This window comes from Aethina tumida, chromosome 2 (genome assembly GCF_024364675.1).
Source record: "Aethina tumida isolate Nest 87 chromosome 2, icAetTumi1.1, whole genome shotgun sequence".
In the NCBI taxonomy this organism is placed as follows: Eukaryota; Metazoa; Arthropoda; class Insecta; order Coleoptera; family Nitidulidae; genus Aethina; species Aethina tumida.
This window is the reverse complement of record NC_065436.1, coordinates 33,595,589-33,608,452: the sequence shown is the minus strand read 5'-3', so window position 1 is coordinate 33,608,452 and position 12,864 is coordinate 33,595,589. Positions and strand designations below refer to the sequence as shown.

Sequence of the window (12,864 nt, the reverse complement as noted above, 5' to 3'; positions counted from 1 at the left end):
ATAAATCTGGATAATTTTCAATTTATTAGTGACGATAGTGTGTAGCGTCGTCGTTCATTTGCTGGTGGTGGCGATAAGGTCAATCAGTTGTTTAATTATAGAGCCGTTCGTGTTTGCCAAGTAGATGATTTGTGGGTTATCGACGCACTGTCTTGGGGGGAAGGATTTGGATCGATGATGTGCTGTTTGCCGACTTGTCTGTAAAAAAGTTATTGAATAATGTACCATTCGATTGATAGTGCGGGTCAAGTGTCACTTGCACTTGTACACTTACACACAATGGATTGTATTTACTATTCTTTTTACGTGAGGTTCATTAATTTATTCGATAATGTTCCATTTCTAATTGTGCTATCCATATTAGTAGAGGTGTATGTATTTGGAGAGAAGTGCTTCTTCAGCTTCAATATTCCACTTCATTAAACAATGGACTAACAGTATTTACTATTCTTGTTACGTGAGATTCATTATTTTATTTTATAATATTATTATTTTGAATTTTAGCAGAGTTGTTTCTATTTGGAGGTAAATAAAAAGCACTAATAACAAAGAACTGTTTCTTCTTCTTTAATATTTCACTTTATTAAACAAACAAGGAATTATATTCTTCTTTTTAAGTGAAGTTCATTAATTTATTCGGTAATATAATTTTGAATTCTATTTTGAATTTTGGCAGAGGTATTTGTTTTTGAAGGTAAACAGGAAGCACTAATAGCAAGAAATTGTTTCTTCTTCTTTTATATTCCTCTTTATTAAACAAAGGAACTATATACTATTCTTTTAAAGTGACGTTCATTCATTTATTCGATAATAGAGATTTCGTATTCTATTTTGAATTTTAGTAGAGGTATTTGTATTTGGAGGTAAATAATATGCACTAACGTAAAAAACTGCTTCTCCTTCTTTAATATTCCCCATTATTAAACAAACAATGGAATTATTTACTATTCCTTTTAAGTGAGGTTCATTGATTTATTCGTTAATATAACTTTAGTATTTTATTTTGCAGTTGCAGTTGCAGGTATTTGTATTTGAAGGTAAATACGAACCATTAATATCAGAAAACTGTTTCTTCTAGTTTTTTAGCTTCAATATTCCACTTCATTAAACAATTACTATTCTTTTTACGAGAGGTTCAATAATATAGTCGATTTTACTATTTTGTTCTGTTTTGAATTTTTGCAGAGATATTTGTTTTTAAAGGTAAATAATAAGCACTAATAGTAGGGAACTGTTTCTTCCGTTTTAATATACTACTTTATTAAACACATATTGTAAATAATTACGTAAATTTTATTATATAAAATTATTACAGATTAATTTCCGAATTTTCATTCGTTAGACTTTAATCTGATAAGATGTGTTTTATCATACTTCGAGATAAATATGCATTCATTAATTGCATTTAATTGTTTTGTGTACCACTTTTTTTATAAATGAGTGTTGATAAGGACAAAGTAGAACTTTAAAGAATTAAAATTAATAGATAATAAGTACTGGTAAACAAGATTAGTATTATTTATTGAGATGGGTTGTTAATTTAATGCAAAAAAATAATGAAAAAACTATTTAATTTTTTATTGTAAAATGAACAGCAACAAGGTCAAAAAACAACTGCTTTTAAATTAAATTTTTTTGAAAAATATTTAGTTAAATAATAATTATCATAAACTAATATTTACTTAAATAAATTAAACTACTTGCACTTAAGCATAAATAAAGTTTATTTGTTTGTGATAAAGAAACAATAAAATAATTTAGCATTTCACAAAGCTTAAAAGTTGACCTGATAGTTCGGACAAAAGTACAGTTAGCCGATAAGAGAGCAGCGCCCAAATTGGTTTACTATTAGAAACGCATTTTTTGAAAACTATACTTACCAATTTTTAATTATGGCATGCCAATATTATCTTTAAAGCTTGATATATTTAATATTTGTCTTTGATAAATAAACGCACCAAAATAAAATAATTTAACATGTCACAAGGTCTTAAAGTTGATCTGATACTTTGGACAAAAGTACAGTTATGTTAGGTGTTTTTTTACCACATGCCGTGTCTAGACGTCGCTTACGTACATTTTTGATATCTGTCACTATAATAAAAATGTTAGATTGAATGTACTTTCTAGTAACTGATAATTACCAAAAAATAACAGATTAATCTAAGTGACCTTTCCACTATTTAAATTTGTTGTAATCAACAAAAATTTAATTTTGGTGTTTTAAAATGATGCGCATATAATCAAACCTTATTTGCATGTCGATAACAGTTGTTTAAAAAACATTGTAAATGATATGAACTTTGTATGGAAATGTTAAAACTAACGTTTGGAATTTTTCATACCATTATCTTACAAATCACTCACCTCAACGAAATTTACCTTTAAATAAAATTACTTTGGAAATAATACTTATAAAACTTTTTATTTATATACCTGTTCTGAGCATTAATCAAAAATAACATATACATCTTTAAATATTTGCTGTTTAGCTTAAGGTCTAATCATTAGGACAGAATAAAAGAAAATAATACAGGGGGAAGACTTGTTAAAACGTTAACTTAATAACGTCGCTAAATAATTAAAATAATTACTTACAAAATAAATAATATATTAAGTATAATTATATAAACGTATGTATAGGTCTATGTAAGGTTCAAACAATATACAAACAACTATATATCATACAAAATTGAAATATGATTAGTTAAAAAGAACTGAGTTCGGATCTTCATTGTCCATCTGTTTTATGTGTCGAAGGACGTCCTTTTTTGTGATCACGCCCAATAGTCGACTGAAAAATTTTGTATTAGTAAACGTAAACTTTTATTGCCTAATAAAGTGTTACCCATTATGTGTGACTAGGGTTTGTCTCAGTCCCAATTTCCTGAACATGTCCACCACCGTTTCCATCGGCGTTTGATCTGTGATGGTGATTGGAGCCATGTCCAATATCTTTTTCAGCTTCAGCGGTGGTGGCCCCAAGGTCTGAGGCGGATTTCCGCTGGTAAACAAGACGAGCGACTGTCCGCAAATACCGTCTACCATTCTTTTATCGTTTGCTGCGAAACAAACAATTTTTATAGTAATGTGTGGAATTCCAGAACAATAAGTTTATTAATCTCCCATAAATAGAAATCGCTTGTTGTTTTCCAATTCGCAAGCACAGACAGACTTGTTATCGCAATTCTAGATTAACACAAATAGTAAATATATGCTACCAGGAAAACTAGAACAAGTTACGTAAACAAAGCGATTAATAACTCTATTGTCGCTTTTAATGGCATTACCTATAGCTAAATTCAAGTCTCTCCTTAAGACGAAACCGACGAGGTACTGCGACTCCCTCGACACCACAACAGGATATCCGTTGTGCTCGGTGTCTTTGAGTAGGGATTCGATGTCGTCCACCGTCATGGAGTCTTGAGTTATCACGCTCAAAGTTTCATTTCTCCTGCAACAAAAACAAATATTTTTCCGTTGTTTTATAAAATGTACAAAAACGCATAGAAGTTATCTTGTTTTTTGACGTTTTAGACTTTGTATGAACTTGACCCAGTGACACAAAAAAGTAAATGGACTATTGATTAAAATAATTCTATTTGTTGACAAAAATGTTATGTAACACTCACTTGGGCTGCATAACGTCGGCTGCCAGAGACGTATGTTGAAACTCGTCCTTGGAGTCCAAGAACGGATAACCGTTTAGGGCTATGTGAGCGTCGTAAATACCCTGTTTGCCTAGAGCGTCGCCCACCCATTTGCTGGCCATGGCGGCAGCCATCAACGGCACTATATACCTGACACCGCCCGTCAGCTCGAACATAATGACCACCAGAGACACCGTCATCCTGGTGACGCCGCCCAAAACAGCTGCCGCACCCACCTGAAACAATTTACTATTAATTTTTGCTAGCTGAGATGGCATAAATATATTTACCATGGCGTACAAGCCGGGGGTTATACAGTCGTCGCCGGACGAACATTCCCCGCTGAAGAACCACAGTTTGGGATAGTTGTAGGCGAGTTGTTCGACGCCTATGCCTACAATACGGCCTGTAATGGCACCCAAACACAAACTGGGGATGAAAAGTCCGCAGGGGACCTTCATGCCGAAGGTAAAGATGGTCATAATCAACTTCAGGATGAGGGCTAGGAGTAGCTGCCAGATCGCCGTGTATACGCCCGGACCAGCTGGTGCAAGTTCTATTGCTGATTTTACATCAGTAAAATTACGATTGTAGTCACTACAACCCATGTAATTTAGTTAATTAGTTGCTACATTGTTAAACAATTTTAATACCATAAGTTGTCTGAGTTCGAGATGCTGCACTGACTAAACAGAAGATAAATTAGCTGGCTAGTGTTCATACGGGTGTAAGGATTAGGATATGCGATTATTGCTGTTAAAGCTGTGACAACCAAAACCTCAGTGACTGGATATTGTCCCAATTTGGAGAACTTTCTGTATCTGCACCAGTACAAGTTCGCCTTGATGAAAATCGTTGCAATAACCCCCTACAATTAACAATTTAGTTTCATAACTCATCGGCTGAAATAACAACGACTTACGCCAATAATACCTAATCCAATGAAAGGTATAAGTTCATAGAATATCCACGGTTTGTTATATTCAACGTAGAACAATACAGAATGCTCGTTACCGAAGGGGTTAATAGATCTGAGGATGAAAGCTGCTATCAGGGCACAAAAGAAGGATCTCCACAATGTTTTCAGTGGGAAGTAATAACTGACCTGCAAGGGAACAATTATTAAACCCATTAAACGATGATGGCGGGACTTACTTCTTCTAAACTGAAGAGTACACCTCCAATGGGTGCTCCGAAGGCCACTGATACGCCGGCCGCCGCAGACGCCGACAGAATTTCCCTCTTCTTCGCCTCATTCCTTCCGTACTTGGGAAATAGATATGAGAAAATATTGCCTACAAGTGTTCGGTCGCTAGTATGTTTCTATCTGTTTATTTAAGCCGACATTTGAACAAAAAACGATATTAAACAGTAATATGGTTTTCAGTTTTCATGTCAGGTGTCCGAAATTAACACACCACTGTAATCGACTGTGTATCAACTTCTAAACTAAGACATGCAACTAGGACATTTCTCCTTTGGTTTATGACTTTAGTAAAGTAGTAAAAACTTGTATTTACCTATTGCGCATGCTATATGCACCATTGGACCTTCTTTACCTAGACTCAGGCCGGCAGATACCGACAGTATCAGGCCCACACACTTAATAATAAGTGTCCACTTTCCCAAGTAACCTCTGATAATAAAACCGCTTAGGATTGTCTTAATCTAAAATAGACAAAGAAGTTTTTAATGGTTAATTCGTAGGTGGTTAGCTGGACTTACTTCTGGAATACCTGAACCGCAGGCGTACGGTGCAAACATCCTCACCAGAGATGCGGACAGTGCGGCGAAGAGCAGGGCCCAACAGACGTAAAACAAATAAGAAATAATGTAACCACCAGCTCCTTCTCTGGTCTGCCCCAAGACTTCTGACCACGATAACCACTGAAAAACCGACACAATGAGTAAGTACACAGTGAATTCAGGTTAGCAATTACTGTACCTGTGGGCAATTGCCCTCTTCGAAGTCGTTGAACGACCAACAACACTGTTCCTTGTTCAACCAGAACGCCTGAGGACAAATGCCGAACTTAAGGTCCGTCATCCAGCTGGCGCCGATGTCGATGACGCCTGCCACGGCTCCGGTAAACAGACCGACGATCAGGACGCATAACCACCCGGACCAGGCATCGTGTGCTCCTTCTATTAGGTTCCAGAGCGAGTCCTGTTTACGCTTGACGATGTAACGGTGTCGCATGCGGTCGCGAGCGATGTCGCGTTGCCAGTCGATTGTGTGGAAGTCATCGTACTGTCCAATGCCCGGTATATCAGCGGATTCTGAATGAATAAATGCTTTTTTATTACCATAAGTAGTATAATTAATAGGCAAATTGTAAAACATAAGGTTGAAATTAAAAATAATAAACAAACAAAATTAAATTTGACCACTTCAATAAATTGTTGAAGGTATTTATATGTTTTTTCAGACCTTCTAGCAATGACGTATACTTCTCACAATCGATTCTTCTCATAATTTTCCAACCGTTTTACATGTACATTGAATTATTCTTAATTCAGGACAAACGTACCAATACTAAAATTGTTCGTGTTAAAATCGAAAATATAAAAAATAAATCCCATACACAGGTGAAACTAGTTCTCACTTACCTTGAATCCCTCCAAACGCCACGGAATCTGCAAGCAAATTGAATGTTTTAATCATTTCAGTTCATAAATCACGTATACAGTTTGAATGAATTTATCAACTATTACGTTTAAATCTGATGAGCTGTCTGCCACAAACAAGTTTAAAACCATGTATTAAGGAAACTAACTGCGATACGAAGTTTGTTTTAATTAATCGTGGTGAACGATATGAACGGTTTTAAAATAAACCAATTAAGGTTTTGTTCGTTTCAAGTAATTTTCATGCAACAGACGATTTTTGTGTACTTACTGTAATGGTATTGTTAGGAAAATACATTTATAATAATAATTGTCATTAATATTGTGTTTGTGATCAAAATGTTTGTTAAATAATGAATATTATCGAGTATTTTAAAAATGACGGTATGAATCCCCTTAATAAAACTTTTATATATTTTTATACTTTATACTACTTTATAATACACAAACCTACATATATATTAACTTCTTGTCTGTTTGTTTTTAAATAATTAGCTAATTTCCATGTAACAAACGACTTCTGTGTTACTATACTTACGAATATGTAATTACAATAATGGATGTTAACATTGTGTTTGTGATCTAAACGTTTATGTTTATGTTATTTCATATCTATCACTCATAAAAATAAATAATCAAGATAATGGAATATTTTAGAAATGATTGATTCGTATGAATCCATTTAATCAAATATTTATAAGAAACGGGAAGAGCTAATTAAGAAAACTAAATTAAATTTTTGTTTGTTTTCAAGTAATTTTGTTGTCAAAATTAACTTTTATGTGATTACTCACTGATACAATTAAGAACGCGTATTAATAATAAGAATTGATATTAACACACTATAGGCGGGTCGGGTAAAAATACCCGTCTCGAGAACTGTTGATTGTTAACTGATCGGGTAATTTTTACCTTTTTGAATGTACTTACTTTAAAAGCGGGGTGAGATAATTTTACTCTATTGGTTTATATACGGAACTGAAAGAATTGTCTCTTATTTTTTGTTATAATTCAACAACTTAGTTTGGATCATTTTGCTACCCGCCTATAGTGTGTTAATATTGTGTTGGTGATCAAAATGTTTATGCTATAAGTCGATCATTCTAGAATTTAGCTCTCATAAAATGTTTTATAATTAAGAATATGTTTTTAAAAATCGGTGTTCAGTATTAAATAATTTAACCAAATTTGTATATAAAAATTTGAACTGTGTTTAAAAACAGAAGGAAGAAGAGAGAACCAATTAAGGTAAACTAATTAAATTTTTGTTTGTTTTTAAGTAATTTGTATGGAACAACTGACTTTTTTATATTTAATATGCTGGTACACTTAAGAACATGTAATTATAATAATGACTTAATAATTTGGTGTTTGTGGTCAACATATTTATGTTACAAGTCAGTCATTTGCTATCTGGCTACCTACTAATGATACTTACTTAAAATGATGGAGTATTTTATAAACGACTGAGCAGAATTAATTTATTTTTTATAAAACATAACTTTTGATCTAAATCTAAAATAGAAGGAAGAAACAGAAAGAACCCATTAAGAAAAACTAATTCAATTTTTGTTTGTTTCTAAGTAATTTACGTGTAACAACTGACCTTTTTATATATACCATGTTGGTACTTACCTTTAAGAACATGTAATCATAATATGTTAATACATTTTTGTTTATGATAAAAATCTTGATTTTACAAGTTGGTCATTTGCTATCTAGGACCCATAAAATGATAAAAAAATCAAGATTATGGATTATTTTATAAATGACTGATCAGTAATAATTCATTTGATTAAATTTTTATGTAAAACACTGGTCATAACTTTTAATCTAAATCTAAAATAGAAGAAGCACGAAGAAGCCATTAAGAAAAACTAATTAAATTTTTGTTTGTTTTTAAGTAATTTACGTGGAAATATTGACCTTTTTATACATACCATGTTGGTACGCTTAAGAATATGTAATCATAATATGTTAATAAATTTTTATTTATGATAAAAATCTTGATGTTACAAGTTGGTTATTTGCTATCTGGGACCCATAAAATGATAAAAAATCAAGATTATGGAGTATTTTATAAATGACTGATCAGTAATAATTCATTTAATTGAATTTTTATATAAAACATTGGTCATAACTTTTAATCTAAATCTAAAATAGTAAGACGAAGCAGGAAGGAAAATTTTGATGTTACAACTTGGTCATTTGCTATCTAGGATCCATAAAATGACAAATAATCAAGATTATGGAGTATTTTAGTAATTTACGTGGAAGAACTGACTTTTTTGTATTTACCATTCACTTAAGAACATGTCATTAGAATAATAAGTTAATAAATTTGTGTTTGTGATAAAAATGTTGATGTTACAAGTCGCTCATTTGTCCAGAAACCACAAAATGAAAAACAACCAAGAATATTTGAGTATTTTATAAAATGATTGATCAGTACTAATTCATTTAACCAAATTTTTATATAATATTGGTCATAACTATTGACCTGTATCTACAACAGAAAGAAGAAGAAGAAGAAAAAAGAACCAGTTAATTAAATTAATATTTGTTTTTAAGTAATTTTGCATGGAACAACTGACTTTTCTGTATTTACCACACTGATCCAATTAAGAACATGTAATTATAGTAATGACTTGGCAATTTAGTGTTTGTGATCAAAATGTTATGTTTTAAGTCAGTCATTTGTTATCTAGCACCCATAAAATGATAAACGAGTATTTTCGAGATAATTACCAATATGTAACATTTGACCCGTATATAAAATAGGAACGGAAGAACCAATCAATGAATTACCTCCCACTCGAAATTAAATATTAAAACCGCCACCGATTATATGTAACCGTTACCCATACGTCGACCATATGCATAGTAGTTACCATACATCAAAACCGATGCCGAATGGAGGCCCCCATAGGCAAAACCTTAGAAAAATACTTACAATGCGACATGCCGTCCTCATCTTCGCCGAGCCTGGTGGTGCGGTCGGCGCCGCCCCCCGACGTCGTGATGTCGATCATATCGTCATTGGCCGTGTAGGTGGCCCTCGAACCGTTCCCGTTGTAGTGCTGCAACACAATCACATCGTCAGAGTCGCCCCTGTACAGCAGCCGCACGCCGTCCAGATTGTCGCGGGATCGTAGTCGCGTCCACGGGATCAAACCAGAAGATGCCGTGGGCCGGGAGTCGCGGACGGGAAGAGCGGCGCCGCGGGACAGGCGCGTAACGGCGTGTGACCGGGTGTGCGGAGGCGGCGCACGATCGATACTTTATCGGGTCAGTTTGCGTCGCACGGTGGGATGAAATTTTTGGCAAAATTTAAATGACTTAATTAGGCTAGTGTCAAGTGGAAATTGACTTTTCCATAGTAAAATTTTACTTGGGTAAAAATTTTTAAAATATTGACAAAAACTATCCGTGTTTTTGAAAATTATTCTACAAGTTAATATTGTTTTTTAAAACTGCATTTTTTTGGTACTTTATTTTGATATTTTTCTAACTTAGAGAAATGACGATCATTTTAAACCATTGTATGACTTTATAACTATGAATTTTCAAGCATTTAGAAACATAGAAACATGAAAACCAATGATGTCTTTACTATATATGACGACTATTTTGAGACCACAGAAATGGGCAATGTATTTCCTACATAGAATAAATAAGGTAGTTTTACTGAAACAGTGCCTCGTAATGTTTTTCGAACATTTTGTATTTTAAGTGAAATTAAATCATATAAAAACTTGTTCTACATGTCAATTTCTTTTTGATATTTAACACTTTCATAATTAATGTCTTGGATAGTACATTTACCAAATAGTATTTTATAAGTATAAAGTTAATTTATATTTTAATTATTATTTATTATAATATTTAATATATAAAATAACAAATGTAACTTATAAAATATAAATTACAAAAAATGTAAGACATAAGAAATGTAAAATATAAAATATAAGACATGTAAAACATAAATAATAAAAACATATAGTATATAAATATTTTAAGTTAATTTATATTTTAATTATTATTTATTATAATATTTAATATATATAATAATAAATATAACTTATAAAATATAAAATATGCAATAAATATAAAAAATATAAAACCAAAAATATAAAATATAATTTACAAAATATATGTAATATAAGAAATATAACATATAAAAAACATAAAATGTAAAAAATATAAAATATATGAAATGTAAAATATAGTATATAAATATTTTAAGTTAATTTATATATTAATTATTATTTATTATAATATTTAATATATAAAATAATAAATGTAACTTATAAAATATAAAATATGTAATAAATATAAAATATAAATTACAAAAAATATGAAATATAAGAAATATATCATACAAAAAACACAAAATATAAAAAATATAACATATAAAATATAAGAAATGTAAAATATAAATAATAAAAATATATACTATATAAGTATTTTAAGTTAATTTATATTTTAATTATTATTTATTATAATATTTAATATATAAAAAATAAATGTAACTTATAAAATATATAATATGAAATAAATATATAAAATAATAAAATAATAAATGTAACTTATAAAATACAAAATATGAAATAAATATAAAATATAATTTACAAAAAATATAAGATATAAGAAATATAAAATTGATAAAATATAAAACCTAAAAAATTTAAGAAACTTAAAATATAAGAAATACAAAATATATCATAAAGAATAAGATGTAAAATGTAACATAATTTTTTTTATTTTATAATTGTGGGGAAAGTTTTACCCTAGAAAACATTACAATATTTGCTAGGACACAACTGTTATTTAAAAATTGTAGCATACATTTAATGTACATTATTATAGTTCAAGAGTCAAATTCATTTCACTGTGCGTTGCACTTGTAAAATGAATGAGTCAAAGGACAAGGACGATCCAAAAACAGTCGTTACAGTTTACTACAGCTTTCAGATAAATCAGTACGAATAAAACTAAACGTAGATTCATTGACGTCGAAACATTCCTGCCACTCTCATTTACACAAATTAAAATTAAAAAATAAATCAGATTGGTTTTGTGTTACATCAACACGAATGTTACTCGATCTTTGCGAGGAAATCTCATATGTGTACATGTGGTTTTTGTTTGATTAGATACTTCGGTGCAATTCTATTGAATGATTTAGGTTTTTGCGTGGGAACGAACGAGACAATTGATCAAGGTTTCATGGGAAAAACGAGATTGGCAGAAGTTATGTAACCTTTGCAAAAATTATCTGTTAAAGGTAAAACCATAAACTGGTTTCGTTGCATCTTTGGGGAGTTCAACGAGGGATTACGAAGCATTAGTTGTCTAGACGAGCCGAATTAAGGAGTTTGTTCAAATCGATTTTTGAAGCTGATGCCTTCACCTGCATTGTAACCCAATAAGTAAAATGTAAAGCTTGGCATATCTGCTTTCCGGGAATCTAATTAGACACTAATCCTGCACAAATATTTGAATGGATTTACTCGAACATTTTATTATCTGGTTTACAATAAAAATTTTATCTGTGTATGTGATTCATATAGAGCCTGATAAAACTTTTTCTCTTAAATTGTTCAAATTGATTCAATGATATTTAATTAATTCATTTTAATGAATTATGTTTGTTTAAAGGTAAATGTTTTCTATCCTTCCGTTCTATTCTATTTTTATGAACTACTTATTGTGTTTTTATGCATCTTAGTAATAACATATTTTTAACTTTTATATTCCATTATTTTTCCATTCCATTTACAATATAAACACCACACAAGCGTAACCACATTTCACAATTTAATTGCACATTTACTTGATCGTTATTTTTTGTGCATACTAAAGCACAAGATTCATAAATAAAATATGTAAAATAAATACGTCACGAAGTGCTGCTGTTAAATAAATATATTAACATATGTTTGGGACATTTACTGTTATTTTAAAGAGTCGGTTTTATTTGTTATCTCTTTCAAAATGTACCTGTTAGTTATCACGTGACAAAAATGCAAACAAAAACAGTTTCAACACCTTCCAAAATGTCCCAATAAGACCTCAACTAAAACTACCTCAAAGCCTCGAATATTTACAAACGAAGTTACGCTCGTTACATCTAAATCATAGCATCTAATAGAGTTAACTAGAGTTGCAGAGGCAACTGGAAGAATTAAAAGGATCATTACCTTTTTGTTTACGGACTGATACGTGGGCGAATTATGCGGCGACGACAGTCCAGTCCGTTTTAATGGGTATTTTTCCATATTCACTCAAGAACCTAAAAAATCGCATCGGATACACTGCAACATATCGCCACGCTCAAGGAGCCGCGAGAGGCGGCTCAGTTCAACGATCGGCCAGTGAAAGCAAATCATTTTTCGGGGGGTGCACAGAAACCGTATCGGTCCTGTCGCTTACGGAACTTACCATTTTTTTGCACACATCGACGCGGAATTCCTACGAGTGGACCGTCGCATGCAATAATGTACGAACACACGGTGGTGGCGGGTCCGTGAAATTTCACGCTAAAATCTACTGACTGATAAAAAGTAATATGCGTCACTAAACG

General features: G+C 31.5%; 1 protein-coding gene across 2 annotated transcripts; it reads right to left on the bottom strand.

Moving 5' to 3' along the window:
- Window positions 1-2,406: 2,406 nt before the first annotated feature.
- LOC109598809 (H(+)/Cl(-) exchange transporter 5) lies at window positions 2,407-12,864 on the bottom strand. 2 transcript variants are annotated; one of them, XM_049963792.1, is made up of 15 exons: window positions 12,723-12,858; window positions 12,482-12,573; window positions 9,232-9,358; window positions 6,261-6,287; window positions 5,596-5,930; window positions 5,376-5,537; window positions 5,171-5,318; window positions 4,806-4,945; window positions 4,573-4,755; window positions 4,304-4,518; window positions 3,941-4,247; window positions 3,633-3,886; window positions 3,291-3,454; window positions 2,849-3,062; window positions 2,407-2,794 (listed from the first exon to the last, which is right to left on the bottom strand). In XM_049963792.1, the coding sequence occupies exons 2-15, from the start codon at window positions 12,557-12,559 to the stop codon at window positions 2,704-2,706; spliced, it is 2,445 nt and encodes an 814-aa protein (XP_049819749.1). In that variant the 5' UTR covers window positions 12,560-12,573; window positions 12,723-12,858; the 3' UTR covers window positions 2,407-2,703. The 2 variants fall into 2 exon arrangements, with proteins under 2 accessions (XP_049819749.1, XP_049819750.1); XM_049963793.1 differs by lacking the exon at window positions 12,482-12,573 and having other exon boundaries at window positions 12,723-12,864.